General features: G+C 37.4%; 1 protein-coding gene across 3 annotated transcripts in view; it reads right to left on the bottom strand.

The window, feature by feature from the left end:
• Positions 1–19629, bottom strand: part of LOC149787608 (isocitrate dehydrogenase [NADP] cytoplasmic-like) — a 110398-nt gene that overhangs the window by 15283 nt on the left and 75486 nt on the right. For all 3 annotated transcript variants that reach the window (XM_089973776.1, XM_089973774.1, XM_089973775.1), the window contains one exon: positions 18947–19106. In XM_089973776.1, the coding sequence (XP_089829902.1) occupies positions 18947–19106 (160 nt within the window). The remainder of the gene's footprint in view (positions 1–18946; positions 19107–19629) is intronic.

Below are 19629 nucleotides of genomic sequence, written 5' to 3'. Positions count from 1 at the left end.
GGGTTTGCAGCACGACGATCTCAGGTTAACACCAATGCAGATTTTCATGTGTTATACTACTGTCACAGGCATGTAGGAAAAGTTATCTTTGGAGCCAAACACACAAAAGCACTGGTTTGAAAGACCACCAACAACAATACAATCTGGCATGTTGCTTTGGGTGCTGGTAAAGTAACACTAATAAAACTAGCATTGTGGATGCCAACGTTGACCCCCACTGCTGACAGAAGAACAATGATATCGTTCATGGACAGTGGTGGTAAATCACTGTTGTCATGTCTGACAATGACCACAGACACAGCTCCAGGCAGTGCAGGAAAATTTTCATGGCAGATCACATCACAGCAAGGAATTTCAGCACCATAACATATATTTGTGGCATTTCGGCATGCCACCAGGTCTAATGATAGGCACAAACCCAATGGTGTTTGACAATCTAGCAGTGTCTATGATTTCGCTGAGGATAAATGGACAACAAGAACCATCCACAGATATAATACTCAATTTGGACCAAAACAATGTTGCACAGATGTATCATAGTTTGAGATTCATGAGGCATGACCAGAATGTTGATTCTGACCTGCAGATATCTCAGTGTGAATTTGAAACATTGTATCTATTTTTTCTCACTGGAACATCTGGATTTCTTCAGACAGTCAGTCGCTGACATGCACGTGAGAGCTACTGTTGGTCCTGCACCAGCTGGTGGTTATAGAGCAATCACTGTAATATTATCAGATAGAGCAATGCAGCTCCAAGATGTAAGTGGACAAATGAGGATAGCTGATGCACCTTTGGAAAATATGTAATTAAATTATTCATAGTATTATAATGTCAGCGATCATGCTGGGCTTCGCCAATGTTGCAAATTGTTATTTCTTTTCCTTACTGGCGATAAATATACCACCTGGCGATCTTTTTGGTGACATTTTTGGCTGTAAAAAATTGTATATACTGCTTGGATTTGAAGTTGAGAAAATCAAGGCACCATGACAGGAAGCGACAAACTTGGATATAAAATTGCACTGGAATCAATTGTTACATAAACAAATCCTTTGTTCATATTGACAAACCACCCTAACATGGCATTGTTATATCATAATCTGCTTATGCTGATATCTGACCTTAGTACTCTGTGCTGTAATATAACCCAAATAGTCATGCTACCTAACTACAATTGACCACCTCTGAAGGCAGGAACTGAATGACTACAATCTACCAGACAATGGCAAATATTTTGCTTTTTGAAAAATGTACCAGAAAAAATAGTTTTGCCTGAAACTTAAAGAAAACCTGAATACTTTTGAAGCATCAGTTTTTCTGTACATATATTAAGCAAATGAAAACAAAATTCTGTCTCCGTCAATGTTTTACAATTATTTGATGTTGCTGCAAAAGAACAAATAGGCATTTGTCTGGTCCTTCAAAGAGTGCCTTTAGCGGCACCTTCAAAAACACATGAACCTTCATCAAAGCCAGCCGAAGACCTTTGATCAAAGAAAGTCGGCATGCTTAATTAAAAGCTTTGCTTCATTTTTCATAGTGACTGGAACATATTTATTGTGCTGTGAAAGTTTTCTGTTTGCTACAGAAATGTTCATGCTTATGACTGCAACCAATGGCGGTTTAAAACCCAAATTAAAGTTCTAATATTTTGAAACAATAGGTAATCTGGCTGTTGAGTTAAATGAACATGGGAGATCTTGCAACAATGTAAAACTGTTTAATTTGTTCACGTTTTCATTTTCCTATGAATAGCCTCATCCCCTTGGTAGACTTGGTATCATGGTAGTTAACTCTGGCTGAACAAAATCTAGGCCAATTTAAATACATGTACATGTAGCATATAAACAACTATATAGCCACGTGCTACTAGGATAATGAATATCAGAGTGATTTTTGTGGAGAAACGTTGTTGTTGTTGTGGGGTTTAACGCCATTTTTCAGCACAACCCGGGAAAACACCCCAGAAGAACTACCGATCCACGAGAAGCTACTGGCTAGCTTTCTCACATACCCACATTGGCCGAATCCTAGATGGGGAAACGTGTTTGTTGACAATGGGATAAAGGTCAAACAAGGACTACCATTTCTATATATACATTTTAGTTGTGTTTTCTGAAGTGATTTGACCTGATACATGAATTTTCTAACATATGATCGAATGCTCGAGTTCATGGATTTTTCATATCCATGTATATTATTTAACACATTATGGAGTGTACTATACAAATGTAAGTTGTCAATATACAAGTGTATTTCCGACTAGTTGTCTTCATTTAATCAAAATTTCCATTTTTTCAAAATTGTAAATCCTAGTCAATGATGACAGGTCATCTCGTAAAAACTGAACCTGTATGTGAAATTTCAATTTATTTTCAGCCCCAACCCCACCTATCTCATTATCCACTTTTGTAGACAATATTACCTTGGTCCCAAGGATGTTGAGATAAATGGATAGTACTGTATTATGAAAATGGCAACATTTTTTGAAAATTGGTGACAAAACATTGATGTTGGCAATTTTTTGGGCAACAACTTTTGTAAAGCGAGTGCCATCCATGAATATCATAAAAACACATTAATATCACCCTGACACCTGGTCAGATTAAATGCTACAGTTAGTATCAAAAAAAAAATTATCAAACAATGATATCGATGAAATCAACGCCGTTGCAAAACCTGAAAATACTATCGTTGATTGAACATCACCTCAAACACTACAATGATGCCAAGAAATCAAAAACTGTTGTGTGACTTCCCATGTCTAATTTTTATTCGCTCGATGCTTAGGTGTCTTCATGCATGGTCAGTTACCAGAAGAACCAAATGGCACTGAATCTGATATCATTAATCTCAATGGCTGTTCTGGTCCAAGTACTCACTGGATTGCATATGTGATTGATCCACGTAGTGTTGTTTATTTTGTTATGTACTGACTGGCACCATCAAGAGAATTATTAAAATATATCAGCAGAATCACTGGTGATTCCATCTGGTATTCAATATTACCAACACAGACATTAACAGATCCATCAATATGCAGTCCAGAAGTACTTGCTGTACATAATCAAGGTCATCCCTGGTATCCCACGAACTTGCATCAGTTCACCTCTGCTTTATATGTCATCTTGATGTATCAGTCACTAACCCTCCACCTTTATTTGCTACTAAGAGAAACCTCCTTATGATAAACAGAACTAAAGTAAAGCATGACATCCAAACAACTTGCTTACCTCCTACAGCAGAACAACTCAATAACTGCATGCGTTCATTGCTCGACAAACATGCCTCAGCCACCAAGTGCAGAGTATCAATTCAAAAGTGTTCTCCATGGTATAGCAGTGTTAGTGACCCCCCCCCCCCCCCACCTTGGCACTGCTAAAAGAGACCGCCGTAAAGCTGAGAGGCTTTGGCTTTCCACCAGACTCATTATTCATAAGCAAATCTATGAAGCCGCTAAGGAGAATGTCCCAAATATATAGTCTGTGCAGCGAAATCAGCCCACTACAGTACTAAGATCAGGGAAAGTTACAGCTACAAAGAGCTCATTGAGATTACTAACAAGCTAATGTCAAGGAACAAATGTACACCACTTCCATCAACCTTCTCTAGAATCGACCTTCCGGACCTGTTTGCAAATTTCTTCTGTGACAAAGTACAAACCATTAGAGATAAGCTTGACAACACAATATCAATTGATTCGTCGTCACCATACAGATGGGATACAGAATTTCAGTGGCAACCATTAGCAGCATTTGAACCTGTCTCTTTGGATTTAGTACGAACAATCGTGATGAAGAGTGCACCAGAGTCATGTGAACTTGATCCAATTCCAACATCACTGTTGCTTGAGTGCTTAGATCCAGTATTGCCTTCACTAACTGATGTTATTAATACCTCTCTCTCATCCTGGGAATTCCCATCATTTTTCAAAACTGCCATTATAAAAACTATGCTGAAGAAACCAATATTCAACAATAACAATTTAAAGAACCACCATCCAGTTTCTAATCTCCCATTCACATAAAAAATCTTAGAAAAAGTTGTTCTATCCCAACTTGTATCTCATTTGAATTCTAACAGGCTCATTAGCAATGTACAATCTGCATATCGCCCTTGCCACAGTACTGAAACTATCTTAAAAGTAGTTAATGACATTCTCTCTGCTTTGGACAGCAGAAAGATTACAGTCCTCACCCTTCTTGATTTGTCTGCAGCATTTGACAAAATAGACCATGATATATTACTTCACCATCTCCAGCATGTATTTGGCATTCATAATACAGCCTTACTGTGGTTCAAGTCAACAGGACACAAACTGTGTCTACAAATGGAATACACTCCAGCCCAGTTAATCTATGTTGTGGTGTTCAACAGAGGTCTGTTCTTGGACCTGTTCTCTTCATTCCATACACTCAGCCACTCTCAAGTGTCATAGATCATCATCCAGTGTCTAACCAATTGCACGCTGATGACACCCAGATATACAAATCTAGCCACCCAAATGAAGTTGATACTACCATCCAAGGTGTAGAGAGGTGCATTTCTGATGTGAAGTCATGGATGACATATAACAAGCTGCAGATGAATGATGATAAAACTGAAAATGAAATCATATGGAAAATGTTATTTTACATACCAGGGCCCAGCAACGTAGAATGAATTGCTCACTGAACTTAGACACAAAGACACACTGAACCCATTCAAGAGAGCTCTTAAAACTCACTTATTTGAACTGCAAGAACAAGCTTGAAGACCTAATAATGTTTCCTACCTTAAATATTTTCAGCATGTTTTTTATGTTTTCTAATTTCATGGTGTTTGTTTTTTGTAATCATATAATTATATGTTTTTTTTACATTATAAGTGTTGTCTAATGTTGTAAAGTGCTTAGAGCTTAAGATTAAGATTATGCGCTATACAAAGTCCTCATTATTATTATTATATTTATGGAAGATCTGCTAGAAGCAAGACCCCCCGTGACATTGATTCATCAGCATATGTGACATGGGATAAGCTTACTGATTTTACGAGTCTCACTGGGATTGACCCGGATGAGGTTATTGTTTTTCAGGATCGGCATGGGAAGCTGAAGAAAAGTAATATTAAGTGAATCGATATTATCTGGTGAGTTTTAGGTGCCACCAATTATACTATCCTGGTATTTACATATATTGTAAAATCAGAGACTCTAACATAACAATCATAGCGATCTGCAATAAGACCAGAAATGAGGTCAGTAAATGTGTTGCTAAAACTGGCAATACAATGACAGAAATAGAATTTTTGTTCTGAGATAACCAGTATCAGACGATGACACTGCAACAAAGAAATACGTGGACAACAGTGACACCATGATCTGCAATGAGATTGGTAAACGTGTTGCTAGAAACCTTGATACAATGCTTGGTGATCTCAACATGAATGGAAATAAAATTGCTAATAGGAAAGAACAAGACTATGAATATGACGATCCAATTATGAAATACATGGACAAAATAAACTCCACAGTAAATTCCTGGGGAGGATCAGTGAGTGATAGATTAACCACACTGTGATCTAGTATGATGTTCATTTGAAGTGGGTTTGCAAATTTCTGCAGAAACGTTAAATACAGTTGCCACTGATTTCTTTGGAAATCCAATGGTCACTGGCGTTAAGCTCAGTGACATTGCTGAAAAAATCCAAAAGATTGGCGCTGATGTAAAATTCATATAGCTCTGTTCATTAATGCAGAATACATGGTGGGGTCTGAATCAGCAACATGGTCAAAACAAAATAACACCATCAAACATACCACTGAGGTAGAGGGGAGTACAGGCTGTCTGTGTTTAGTTCTGTGAAATTAGGATATTTACAATGTATCAAAGGCGTCATTCAACCAATAGATTTTCTGTAACCATGTCAGTTGTGTTAAATCAAAAAAAGAGAAAAATATTCATATTGGACCCAGAAGATACAAATTTAACCACAATGATGAATTGGTGGTTTCTGGAATTCATCACACAAACACCTCAATGGATTACTTAATATTCTATACTGCAACAATGAGCTTAACACAGTCTTACAGATATAATCAAGCATGTGCATGGACGGCATTGTTGGAAAAAATCATCAATAAGCACACCAAAAAAAAAAAAAAAATACTGCAGACATATCATCATTGACAATGTTGTATATGCAGTGTCCTGGTCACTGTAACAACAACATTAATTGGTACATTATCAGCAGTGCACATGATACCAACAGTGATAGGTTACTGTGTCGCTGTTGTTGTTGATGTTGAAGCTACTGGTTAATATTATTGCAAAAAGACTACATCTGCAGGTGAGAAATTCCATGAACACAAATAATCCGGGTGGCAAGGCATGCATGCATAAATATATCATCGATGGTGTGATATCAGATAGTGAATTTGCTGCAATTAGTGATATTTATTATCAGTAGCACAAGAACACAACCATCCCTGCACCTTCAACATCGCCAATGCCAGATTTAGAATCAGAATAAATATAATAATGATTGCCTAATAACCACACAACTGGAACAGATAATAGCTAACACAACACCACCAGAATTCGATCTTGGTTTTCCAACTCTGATAAAAGTGCCTGTGGGACCTGTAGGGTCCAGTCAGTCACTTGAGATCACACTGGCACAATTATGACTTTCTTATTGTTGGCCAAATATCAGAGCAAAATCATTTGGTGGATTAGATGCTAACAATTCACTGATATTCGTGCATTAAGTAAGTGGCCAGACAGTCCCAGACTGGAAAGTCATTAGCATACCAACAGAAACATGTCAAATCAAAAATCAATGAAGAACTTCAGCACAGAATCAAATCTATAACAGGAAAAGAATCAAAAAATCGCTGTCAAAGTACACAAACCAACTCTGAGTGTCGCCACTGAAATATCAATGCCCAATTACACAGATGACAAGATATGAGAAGGCGTCTTGAGTAGTATATACTTGACTATCTGAACGATTTTAAACAAAAAATTGTCATAATAGGACAGCATCTGAACCAGGTGAGGTCCAATGCTGAATTCTGTAAAACAAAAATTGTGATAAGATCGACAATTCAACATGGGGGGAGGGTGAAAATAGGAAAAGTATCATACAAAAAACATTTTCTACCTATGTTCAAACTACCCGGGTTGACATTGATGAAATGCAGCAGGTTCTCAATGACATAACTGATGAATATTTTCCAATGGGGCATGGTGGAAAATAAGAGGCCCTCCAGATATTATCCAACATAACAATCCAGTGGGTGGTGGTTGTCATGTATTGCCAGGCATATTTAATACCACATAGATGATTTGTGTAAATCTTGTCTGTGATGCAGTGGATGGTAATTATACTGTGAAGGGTTCACAAGCACATACTGGGCAGGCCCAGCAAGGATATGTGTTTTTACAGCTTTTCTCCAGAGGTCCCCAACCCCGGCCATTTGATTGTATCGGTGCCAGTTTAATCCTGTTTATTTATGTTGTCATAGTCGGTCATTATCACAAATACATTTTTGTCTGACTGACCAGGATGGTCATTTATTGGATATGCATTGGGAGGAATTAACTGTTAGTTTGTGTGAGTGTGATAGACCTAGAAATGGTCCAACAAAAAACAAATAGTGTCTTCTGCCACCAATAAAAAAAAAATATTTAACACATCTTTTTTATTTTTGGCATTTATTTTATACCACACTGTGTTGGTGACATCACGATTCAGCAACGAATTGCTTAGAATCCTTCTGTTGCAACCAGTCCACCACAAGTTTTCATAGTTGTCTCACACATACACCTACAGCTGCTCAAGTTTCATATTGCAAGACAGCTCTGATCAAATTTTCTCAATGGTGCTTGTCTGTGGAACTAATTTAGCAATCTCGCTATCATGTAAACCAGCCAGTCGTACTTCCATTTCGTGTTTGAATTTGAAAAATATATACTCTACCGCAAGTGTATATCTATCTTCTTCCCGTTGCTGTTGTATCATTTCGATCTGCAAGACCATTTTGTAAATTTTCAATCTCAGAGATAATCATGTTAATATTTTCTTGATTCATTATATGTATCTACACAATAAAAATATTTCTTTAATAGTGTTGTTTAAAGTGGCAAAATGACGGTAAGAGAAAACGAGCTTTATGCCATTCTATGGGGTCCCTTCAATGAGGCTCTGTTCCATGAGTTCCATTCATGGGGTACACTCCAATGAGACTTTTGCCAGTGCCATTCCATGGGGTGCCTTCTTGCGGTACCCTCTAATGAGGCTTTGTTACTGGTTATTATTTTTGCTCATTTTTTCTTACTGTCATTTTCATGGGGGGTGTTCCCACTCATGATGTGCACACACCTCCAAGGCAAACCAAGAGGTGCAAAACAAACACCCCTATTGGGTTCAGAGTGGTGGGGGAAGCAAACTATCAATGATCAGTATATATCCTGCTGACTTTTGCGCCAAGCACAGCCCCCCAAATTATAATAAACTTTTTTAAACGCCAACAAATTGTCCATTGCGTGATTCAAACATGAACAAAGTTTCCCCCAATTGACCAATGGGTTGCTGAACAAACTTTACTTAATTAATAAATCAATGTGATTTATTAGTATATCTGTGTGTATGCTGTGATTTATCAGTACATCTGTGATTTATCAGTACATCTGTGTGCATTCTGTGATTTATCAGTACATGTGACTTATCAGTACAATCAGACTACATCCGCTCAATCATGACTGTTTACCTACATGTAACAGGCATATGTGACCACGTTGCCTTTAACTGCCCCTATTTCAACAGTTTTATACCAATGTGATTTAATATGCATAAGACAAATTATTTATTTTCTCTTTTGTCAAAAGTTTTACTGTGCTATCAAATGTCTGAACACCACTAACAAAATGTGCTAATTATAGACTATTGAACTGAAAACATCACTAGACATTCACATGTTATTATTGGAATTCTCATACACAGGGACTCTGGGGGTGTGTGTGTATTTTATACATGCTATATGTAACGGGCATGTCTTTGCCTTTATATACCACTCCGGTGGCCTATTGGTTAGAGTGTCCGCCTCGGATGCGGGAGGTCGTGGTTTCGATCCCCAGCCAAGTCATACCAAAGACTTACAAAAATGGTACTAACAGCTGCCTCGCTTGGCACTCAGCATTAAGAGGTTAGTGTTAGGACTGGTCGGCCTGGTGCCAGGATAATGTGACTGGGTGGGACATCATGCTACATGTCTGCGGCATAATGCCCCAGTGCTAGACATTGTAGCGATATGACTGAAAAATTGTGAAAGCTATGTTAAAATCCATAACACATCTTTGCCTTTAACTGCCTCTGTCTAAACAGTTTTATACCAATGTGACTTAGCATGGACAAATTATTTATTTTGTCTTCCATCAATAGCTTCAGTGTATGCTTAGGCCATTGAACTGAATAAATCACTGGAAATTCCCATGTTATTGGAATTGTCATAGACAGGGGCTCTGGTGGGGTGTGTGTTAAAATACGGTACATTATAATATATAATGAAATCTTATTTTTCATTGAAAATATTTTGAATGTTTTAATTCACATTTAGTGTTTTTATTTCATGAGAGTAATTTATTTTGATATCATACACTCTGTACTGAATTTCCAACTTTTATTTTAACCTTGTTGTCCTCATGACAACTTTTATCATAGTATCATTTTAGTGCTCTATATTTTCTTCCGCACATTTAATATAAAGTTCGGACATTCCCCTCACTCCCATCCCACATTTCACGCATGGTTTTGGCCATAAACTTCCTCACCCGATACTTGCTAAATGAGATCAACAATACTCATTAAAACAAATTTTTCCACATGGGCTTTTCAATCTAATCATAAACCACTTACAAGTTTATTTTGCTTGTGATGCTATTATATAATATTCGGGGATAATGTTCACTTAGAAAAAAAACTTACCTTAATTATATATCAGGTAGATGGTCTTTAGCGAAACAATTGCAAGAATAGTATTATAATCTCACTGGTGTTAGACAAGCCTTGCTAGGACAAAAATTTACCTATACACTTGCGATATCAGAATAAATCACTAGAAACCATAGGAGAAGAGATTGCAAGCTTATCTATGGTTAAACCAGCTGTGGCCACGTTTGATTTTAGATTAGATGGTAAGATAAAATGCCCAATGTTTGATTTACAATTTCACAAATATATCAGAATGGCCAAGGAGCAGTTTAAGCAGGACAGAGCAGCTCATGCTGGGCAATGTTCAGATAGATCAAGATAGTATTTTCATTGATGCTACAATGAATGACCAATGTGGGAGGATGATTATAAATCATTTAGCTGATGATAAAATGTATTTATTTAGAATTAAATTTATTGTCGAACATGATGGCAGCCACGATGGCCCAACATGAATTATCTGGGATAAACTTGACCCTGTTCAACAATAATGAGCACTTGACCTGGATATCGCTGTTGCAGATACAATTCTGCATCGGGAATGCTGACAGGTATTGACAGGCCATATTATGAAAAATCATATCCTGCAACTGACTGCTGTTCTTTATGCACTTTATCATTTACACAAGCTTGACATTAATGCTCTTCAACTGATGTGGGGTGCAAGCACCCCTGCTGCTGCTGTGGCCACTGGAATCTTATTTTGTGTAGCTCAGAGGGTTACAGAACATTTTATGAATGCCTAACAAGTAAAAGGATTAACAGAATCATGAATAAAAAAAATTAACAAAATGGGTGGAGCATGTTAATGACTGTGCAGCCAACATGGAATACATTGCAATGTTAGAAAAACGAAAAAGTTTTGAATAGTTGTATAAACAATAACCAACAAGGCTTTGCCCAATTCCAGCAACTATCTTTGTAAAGGCACCCCTGTGATAACTGACCATAACACTTATGCATGGATGGCAAGCACAACAAAATTGCTGCCAAAAAATTACTAGATTTTACCACGGTATTATTTTTGTGGAAATTTATAATATTAGTAAGCGCAATCCTGTATCAGTCTGGCTGTTTCATAGTTATCAAGAATCGGAATTGGGATGATGTTGGCTCAACTTTTTCACGAAGAATCTCTCCAGGACAGGATGAAACAGGTAATGCTGAAATATACCATCATCAACAAAGATGGATTGCTGAATAATTGTTTTACGATCTCATCTGTGGCTGCTCATGTCGCCAGACAAAAATATTAATGGCGCTGAACACTGAAAGACTTTCTTGATGACATAACGCATTCATGTACTGAATTATGACACAGCAGCCTTTGGAACACAAAATGCAATCCCACTGATGTAATTTCAGTTCATATGGTGGTTTGTTACCTTGCTAGTTTTCTTGGAGTGGGTGGATGTGATCCGTATTTCTCAGGATTTGGTCATCCAAGACATGAAATGACCAGAGTTGCAAAAAATGGTTCACTGCCAGCAATGGATATAACTGGATTTGCTGAGAATAAATCATTTGAGTTTGTAGCAAATATTCATCTAGTTCTTGTTTCTTGGTTTGGTCATTATTTTAATAAACCAGATATGGGGATAACTCTCCTAGACTGATGTGCAAAACATAAACAACAGTGATATTGAGATTTATGCTTGATGCAGGGATATTGACATCGCTGATGGTATGCACAGTGATAACTTCATATAGGTCACACAAAAAGGTCTGGCTGCTGAAAAATTATTGGCAAATTTACTCCAGGGAGCCTCATCTGATAACAAGCACCACTGCAAAAGGTTAATGATAGACCAATCAGAACTTTATTTTATAATCAGAGATATGGCAGCAAAGGGTGTATTAGCATCTAGACTGTGTGCTAGCATACCAGATGGAACCATAATTGGTACCATCATGTGCTACATTGAAAATAATTTGCAACTGTTTACTCATTTCAGATCTTTGATTCTGGGATATGCATCAATAAACCTGTTATCGATGATCAACCGATTTCAATTTGATGCTGTCAGGGTTGCCATGGACTCATTTTATATAAGTAAATAAAAACTACATCTTTTAAAAAAATGTCCAATGATGCATATTGACAACACATCTCAGCTCCATGCGGTCACTGGAGAATAAAAAATAAACAAGAAATTATTCTTAATTTTGCAGATTATAAATCTCATTATGTGTATTACTGCAACAATAAATTATCACAACTGTCATCTGTTCATGACCCAATTTCACAACATAAAATGGTTTATATTAATGGTCCTGTCAGTTCCATTAAAACAATGCATGTGTTCGAATTATTTAGAAATTTTGATATGATAGTGCTAACCCCAACTCATCAGCTTGCCAGGGAGATGAGACAGATGGGGATTAGCACCAGTATTCATCACAGCATTTTTCAGTGGAAGGGAGATGCAACACGAATAGGTGAGAAATATATTCTGAAAATCATCATTTGGGACAAAATATTATTGTCTCCAAGAAAACATTAATAGCATTTCTCAATTGGCTGTCCATGAAATCCATGGTGATTAACATGTGTGGCGATAAAAGACAGACACCACTGATTACAGGAGAATTGCCACATAACTGGCTAAAAGAATATGTTGATTATTATGAGGAAATGTTGATAGATCACCTGGCCAGCAATGAATCATTATGACAGCTAAAAATATTAATTAGACTTCAACTGGACATGATTCAATGTGATACAATGAGTAGTTTAATTCCAGAAACAGGGATCAATGACTTCTGGAACTTATGGCACCCAAATGAGCTGAGACTTGCAACCAGGAAAATAGTTCACGATTCAATTCAGCATTTATTATTCGAGCTTCATCAGGAATTATTTCCACACTGGCAGTTCCACTGTGTTATCATCCAGCAGATACTCGTTGCCAGAATATTCTCATTGATATTTCAGGAACAGGGACCCAGCAAACAGTCATGTCAAATGGTCAAATTTAGTGTATCTCAAGTATCTCGAGTTACAAAATGTCTCAGCTGTGGAAAATTGTCTACAACAGTAATCAACCTCAGGTGGGATCCACCACTAAAATTCCCAGCATGATAAAGAAACAAATTAGCTGGCTGTCAGCGAGATGACAAAAAAAAGATGTGAGTTTGATTTTGATGCTGAATTTATCATGACACTGAAGCAATGACAAAATAATCACTGCGCTTGCTGTAATACAATAATATTGTGGGAATGTTTTCCTAATGACATACCACAATTTACAGTGGACAAAATTGATAGTAGATTCAGTCACACATGCGAAAATGTTGCACTGACATGTATTGAATGTAACTGACATTGTGGAGCTAGTGTCTTTTGCTAGCCCTAATCCAACCTGGTGGTAATTTTTTATTTTCAGGAATTACTTATAATTGTTCATGGAAAAATCGACACTAAGAAGCCACCAAATTTAATCTGTAGATTGCTGTTGTTGTTGTTGTTGTTGTTGTGGGGTTTAACGCCATTTTTCAGCACGATAGACTATACATGGCGGCCAGTATTAATGGTGGAGGAAGAACCCAGAAAACCCCGGAAAGAACCACCGACCCACGAGAAGCCACTGGCAAGCTTTCTCACATGCCCACATTGGCTGAATCTTAGACTCGAACTGCCGCAGACAGAGTTGAGATGGCAGTGATCCGTAACGAAGAGCGCTTTAGACCACTCGGCCACTCGGGGCCCCAATCTGTAGATTGCAAGCCTGCCCGTAGATCATACCACCCTGGAAATTTTATGTATGGTTACACTCCAGATAGGATTGGTTGCTCTTTTTTCTACCACCCTCAAGTTCACCAGGTTCATATTAATACCTGTCATGTTGCTTCCCAGCACTGGTCTCGCTGGTAGGTCATGCTGCTTAACATGGATGTGTTTCTTCATGATGCTATGGACAGATTTCAATGCAATTTCACATGTGACTTTATTATTTAAAGTAGCTATCATATGCAGTAGACTAGTAATGCATTCACGAGACCTGTCCTTGCTCAGTAATTCCTGAGTTTACTGATGTGCAAACAATCGCTCAGCAAGTGTTTGATTAAATCATTAAACTATTGCCTGATCACTGTGCATGGTGGTGTGTCTTCGTCTGATTTTAACATTATGTTTTTGCATCAGCAATGTTATAGTGCCAAGAAATTCTTGGCCAGGACCAACCTGCTCCACAGGCCGCCAGATGGTCGGGTCCATGACACTAAATTTGTTCAAACATGGCTGCAACTTCAGTTGCTCTTTTAGTCGATAGCAGTTCCGCTTCCTTGTATCTACTTTCAACATCGATGACTGTCAATACTTATTTTTTTGTATGAGTCTGTCATTTATGTGCTGTGCCAGTGATGAACTTTGTTGAGAGTGCTGACATCAAACTGTCTATGCTGAATCATTTTAGGCACCAGCAGATAAATTTGCCATATTGCCTGTCGGGACATCAGCGATATGTCATTGTTGCAGTTCTTTATTTTTATATGTGACACCATGGGTGTGGCACACTTGATTAATTGCATTCACTTGAAATTCACCTGGTTTTGGTTGATTTTGTTGTTGTCAAGTCTGATACCAAGTTGTGTTCCAGGACCACAGTAATTATATCCTGGAAGATGTCTTTCACCTGGGTACTTACCCCATGGAGTTTCTGGTAATTTCCAAAGTGCAGCACCACCTCATGACATCTCAGGAAATACCACAAACTTATATTTTTTGTGCAGCATTTTACACACTTGCCTGTAAGTGCTCGCCTGTTATTCCATGTCGTTGTTACTCTTAGCATGATTGTATTCGTGACAGCCTGGCACTGAACACAACATACACTCATGATTATAAATAATGCATATTGCAAGATATATGAGTGTGATTGACTTTTCAGTGACATGCGAGCAAGCACTCATCAAGCATCATCCTGCGTTACCATATTCTATTCGAGCCATTATCAATGGTCCTTCTGGATCTGGTAAAACTCAGTTGTTGCTCAACCTGATAATGAGATGGCATCAATGGGACAAAATTTATTTAGTAGCACCATCCACAGATGACCAACAATGATATGATGTCCTCAAGGAATTCAATGAAGCTGAAAATGATTCCTTGTCATCTGATACAGACATTGCTGAATTTATCACTTACATCAATGATTCATTGATGATTTTGATGGTAGTATTTATAATCTTGTGGTTTATGATGATGTCATGCTTGACAAACAAACAAATCCAGCCAGAATATTTTCATGAGGCAGACATAAAAGCACTTATGTCATTTACATCACACAATGATATGTTCAGATCCACAAAGTGATCAGAGATAATTGTAATTTTTTTGGTTACCTTAATGATGTTGACACACATACACTGCAAAATATTCATCAGACTTGGTGTCCTGGCAATATGGACATAAATAAGTTTAAACACTTCTTTGCACATGCTCAGAGAACTCTACATGCAATCCTTACAAATAATTTACATGATCCAGTAACACTATATCGCATTGGTCTCAACAGAATATTTGGGTGAGCAACCTGCACATAAACACAGCAAAATAATCCCTGCCCTCCACAAGACCATATGTGGCCATAATTGTCCTTCAGTGAAGGATTTCATCTTGCCAACCAGTTTTACATATAAGGCTCAGATTGGCTTTTGGCAACAATGAAATCAACATTTCGAAGACATGTACAGTTGGGGTGGGGGTGGGATCTGGTCATCATTCAAGGCTAGGATTGGCTTTTGGCAGCAAAGAACTCAATCATATCCATGACCAAAGATAGCAAGGGAACCAAGTGAAATCAATACTTCAAAAATAAAGAGCTTTGTTTCACCCGACAAAAGAGTGCTGACATAAGTGCACTGACAAAAGAGTGCCGGCAATTAAGCGCAATAAAGTGTAGTTTCTTTTCAAAGTTTTGAGTAGAAGTTAATTACTGAGCTAAGAATCAACGATGTCATTTTGCATACGTAGTGAAAAGTGTAGTACAAACTTTATTTGTAAAAAGTTTATTAATAAAGAAACATGGATAAGATCGAATCACAGAAAGGAATGATTATCTTATTGGTCAACGGCTACAAATATCACAAAGACAAAGAAAATGCTGATGGAAGTACATCATGGAGATGCTGCAGGAAAGATGGTTGCTATTAAAGATGAAAGTATTAAACGACAACGTTCTGTCATCATTGGGACACAATCACGCTCCGGATCCAGCTAGAAATGAAGCAGCGAAGGTTGTGTCTGCTATACATAGACAAGCAGTGGAAGGGGTGGAAAAACCGAGGCAGATTACACAACAAACTAGAGTAGGAACTTTGATGGAAGTTGCCCCTCATTTACCATCAATATACCGCATCGCAACATACAATACAAAGACAAAGGAAACGAAAACAGCTGCCATACCCTAAATCCACAGAACGTTGCATAAATAATGATTCCCGATACTCTTCAAACGTCAACACAAGGATCTAATTTTATCTTGTGGGATTCAGGAATGAATGATGAAGACAGAATCCTGATATTCGGAACAATGGAAAATGTAAATCGTCTCCAATCAAATGAACATTGGTTTGTGGATGGAACTTTCAAAGCCACACCAGCACTTTTCTATCAGGTTTTTACAATCCATGCTCTAATTGATAGTAAGGCAGTTCCAATGATTTATTGCCTCATCCACGATAAAGCAGAAGCAACATATAGACGAGTTTTGGAAAGAATTAAGGAACTTTGACCTGCTTTGAATCCAGCAAGCATCATGTGTGATTTTGAAAAAGCGACACATAATGCTATTCAGCACTTTTTTCCCAATGCACATCTCGTCGGTTGTCTTTTTCACTTAGGGCAATGTATCTGGAGAAAAGTGCAAGAATTAGGTCTCTCCGAACTTTATCACGACAATGAGGAATTCTGTATGGCAGTGAAGATGATACTGGCTTTAAGTTTTGTGCCTGCAAATGATGTCGTTGCTTCATTTGACGATTTGGTGGAGGCTAGTCTGGAAGAAATTATGCCACTTGCAGATTATTGGGAGGATACGTACATAGCAAGGCGAAGAAAAAACCATTGAGCTAATCCTCGCTTCGCTGTGGATATGTGGAATGTGCATGATCGCGTTTATGAAAATCTTCAATGTACAAATAACCCTGTTGAAGCCTGGCATCAGGCATTCCAACAAACTGTTGACTGCAATCATCCATTGATTTTCAAACTGATCAACCATTTCTGGTTGGAGCAAAATCATGTCGAAATAGAAATGGAACATCATCTATCTGGAGTGATTCAGCCACAAGCTTCTAAGAACAAGTATGTCCAGCTCAACAGAAGGTTACAAGTGCTTCTTCCAACATATGCTAACGATAACGTGATGGATTATCTATGAGGCACTGCCCAAAATTTAGAAATTTAACTACAAATCAAAGTACATATACGTTATTAAAGTGTTTTCTAATCTTCAAAATTTTTACACTTCATCTAAGTTATTTAGAATGTTTTAATATTATATTATTTGTATAACCTGCGCTATTGTGTCTGGCGCTATTTTGTCGGTAATTTGGCGCTCTTTTGTCGGTGTCCTTATGTTGGAGCTCTTTTGTCTTGCGCTCTTTTGTCGGTATGCCACGGACCATTGTGGGGGAAAAAATGAGTTTCAGAGAATTCCTGAGTTTGCACTTAGAGATATCCTCAAGGATGATAAGAAGTTTCACTATTACTTGCAATTAAATCATGGCATCAATATTTTACTAACTTAGCAATACAAAATTGAGTTTCAACACAGACAATTGTCTCACAAAATAAATATCACATGTTTTTGAAAAAAGGAATTTTGTTTGGTGGTATATCAACAGTTTGTCAGGTTCCATGCTTCTTAGATTCTCTGTTTTGCTCAACACTATTACATACTTCTTCAGGAACCACACTAATCAACATAACAAAAAAGGTGACATAATACATGTACACATGTTGGTTGTTGAACCAGTTGAAATAATGTTAACTATCTTTCAGATGCTGGACATTTTGAAAATAAATGTAGTTTATACAGAATAGTGAACAACTTCATCAGAAAAAGCATTTTACTGACAACTATTCTCAACATAATTATAAGACGAGAATTCAGTCATTAAAAGCCCCGTTACCATCCCAACTCCTCAATTTCCTGGATGTCTGACGGATTATAGTTTTTTGGTCCCTCAGTAACATGCGCCCTCAAATATAGTGAGGTCTACGATTTTGGACTCCACTGTATGCGTGTTATCGAAGGAGAGGTGTACTTTAAACTGGTACATGTCATGATTTCCAAGACATAATCTGCAGTAAACAGCATGTTCCACATAATTTTCAATCTTCAAATATTCCGATTTAATGACTGGAACCAATAAGTGAAAACTCAGATTGCCTTAGATTATTTTAGTGATCATCAGGGCCAATGTAGCAAGGTAATGGAGTCACGACACACTCTATATTATCTATTTTCTAATTCTCCTCATTTCCTGGCTATGAAAAGTATATTCACACTATTGAGAAACTCAGAATTTAAGAATTCTGTGCAATAATTCTTGCCTATTAATGCAGTGTACGACACACACACTTCCTCGTGTAATTCTTTATTTAATCAGGTCAATGTGATCTTATTTTCATAAAAACAAGTCCTCAAAATAAAGACACCTCTGATGTTTTGTAACAACATACCCCTCCTCCTAAGAAATAGTGTTAGAAGTAAAAACTTAATAATTGGATCCTTACTCAAAGATCCATGTTACCAATTTTTGATGGCAATAAGTGGTATACCTCAAACAGGATACATGCACAGTTTAAAACTATATATACACTAATTTCTGTTTAAGGAGTTGTATGCAAAAACTTTACCTGAAGAATGATGAAACCAGACCAACAAGTGTTGCAAGAAAAGTGTTACATTTGACTCATATACGCTTTGCAGTGCAACTGTGCACTGGTTTATCCAAGTCTTACCTGTTTCCCTTGATACAGATAGCCAAGTCCTTTGTCATTATGCCAGACTCAATTGTTTCAATGCAGACTGCTTCTAGCTCCTCAGCAAACTTTTTCAGCTCAGAATTTTGATCAAGTGTAGCTCTGTGTACCAGTCCACGGGTCCAAGCAAAGATTGAGGCTGAAAACAAATGTATTCCATACTGAATGTAAAAACATGCAAGAAATAGAAACTGCATATCAAAAAGAAACATTTTTTGAAGTCAATTGTGGGTTTTTTCCTACAACTTAATAAATCATAAGCTGTTAGAAGAAGAGCCACAACCTCACAATTCTGGATCTATGAAGTGAAAAAAGACATTTACTTCTTTTGGCTTGTTTTGGCAATAAATGTACTGAGGTATCATCTGCCTGAGCAGACAGAAATCAGAAAAGAATGGCCTCCCTTGTGGATAGAGGAATGGATGCTAGATCCCATGATTCATTAGCCAAACACAAGCACTTCAAAATCATCAAAACATGTAAGAAAAGATTAACTATTATTATCATTTATTAACTTTGAACAGTCAGTAAAAAGAAATCTATTCAGATGGAGCTGGCCTGAAGAAAAAGATCACAATAATGTTTTTGGAATATATTCCGAAATTAAAGGAACCTGGACTTGCCTGGAGCATGAGCTGCCAAGTCAAAATTAATTCTGGATA

The sequence above is a fragment of the Sinohyriopsis cumingii genome, chromosome 11 (genome assembly GCF_028554795.1).
Source record: "Sinohyriopsis cumingii isolate HCF-2022 chromosome 11, ASM2855479v2, whole genome shotgun sequence".
NCBI classification, from domain to species: Eukaryota; Metazoa; Mollusca; class Bivalvia; order Unionida; family Unionidae; genus Sinohyriopsis; species Sinohyriopsis cumingii.
Note: the sequence above shows the minus strand (reverse complement) of the source record. Positions and strands in the feature narration are given on the sequence as shown.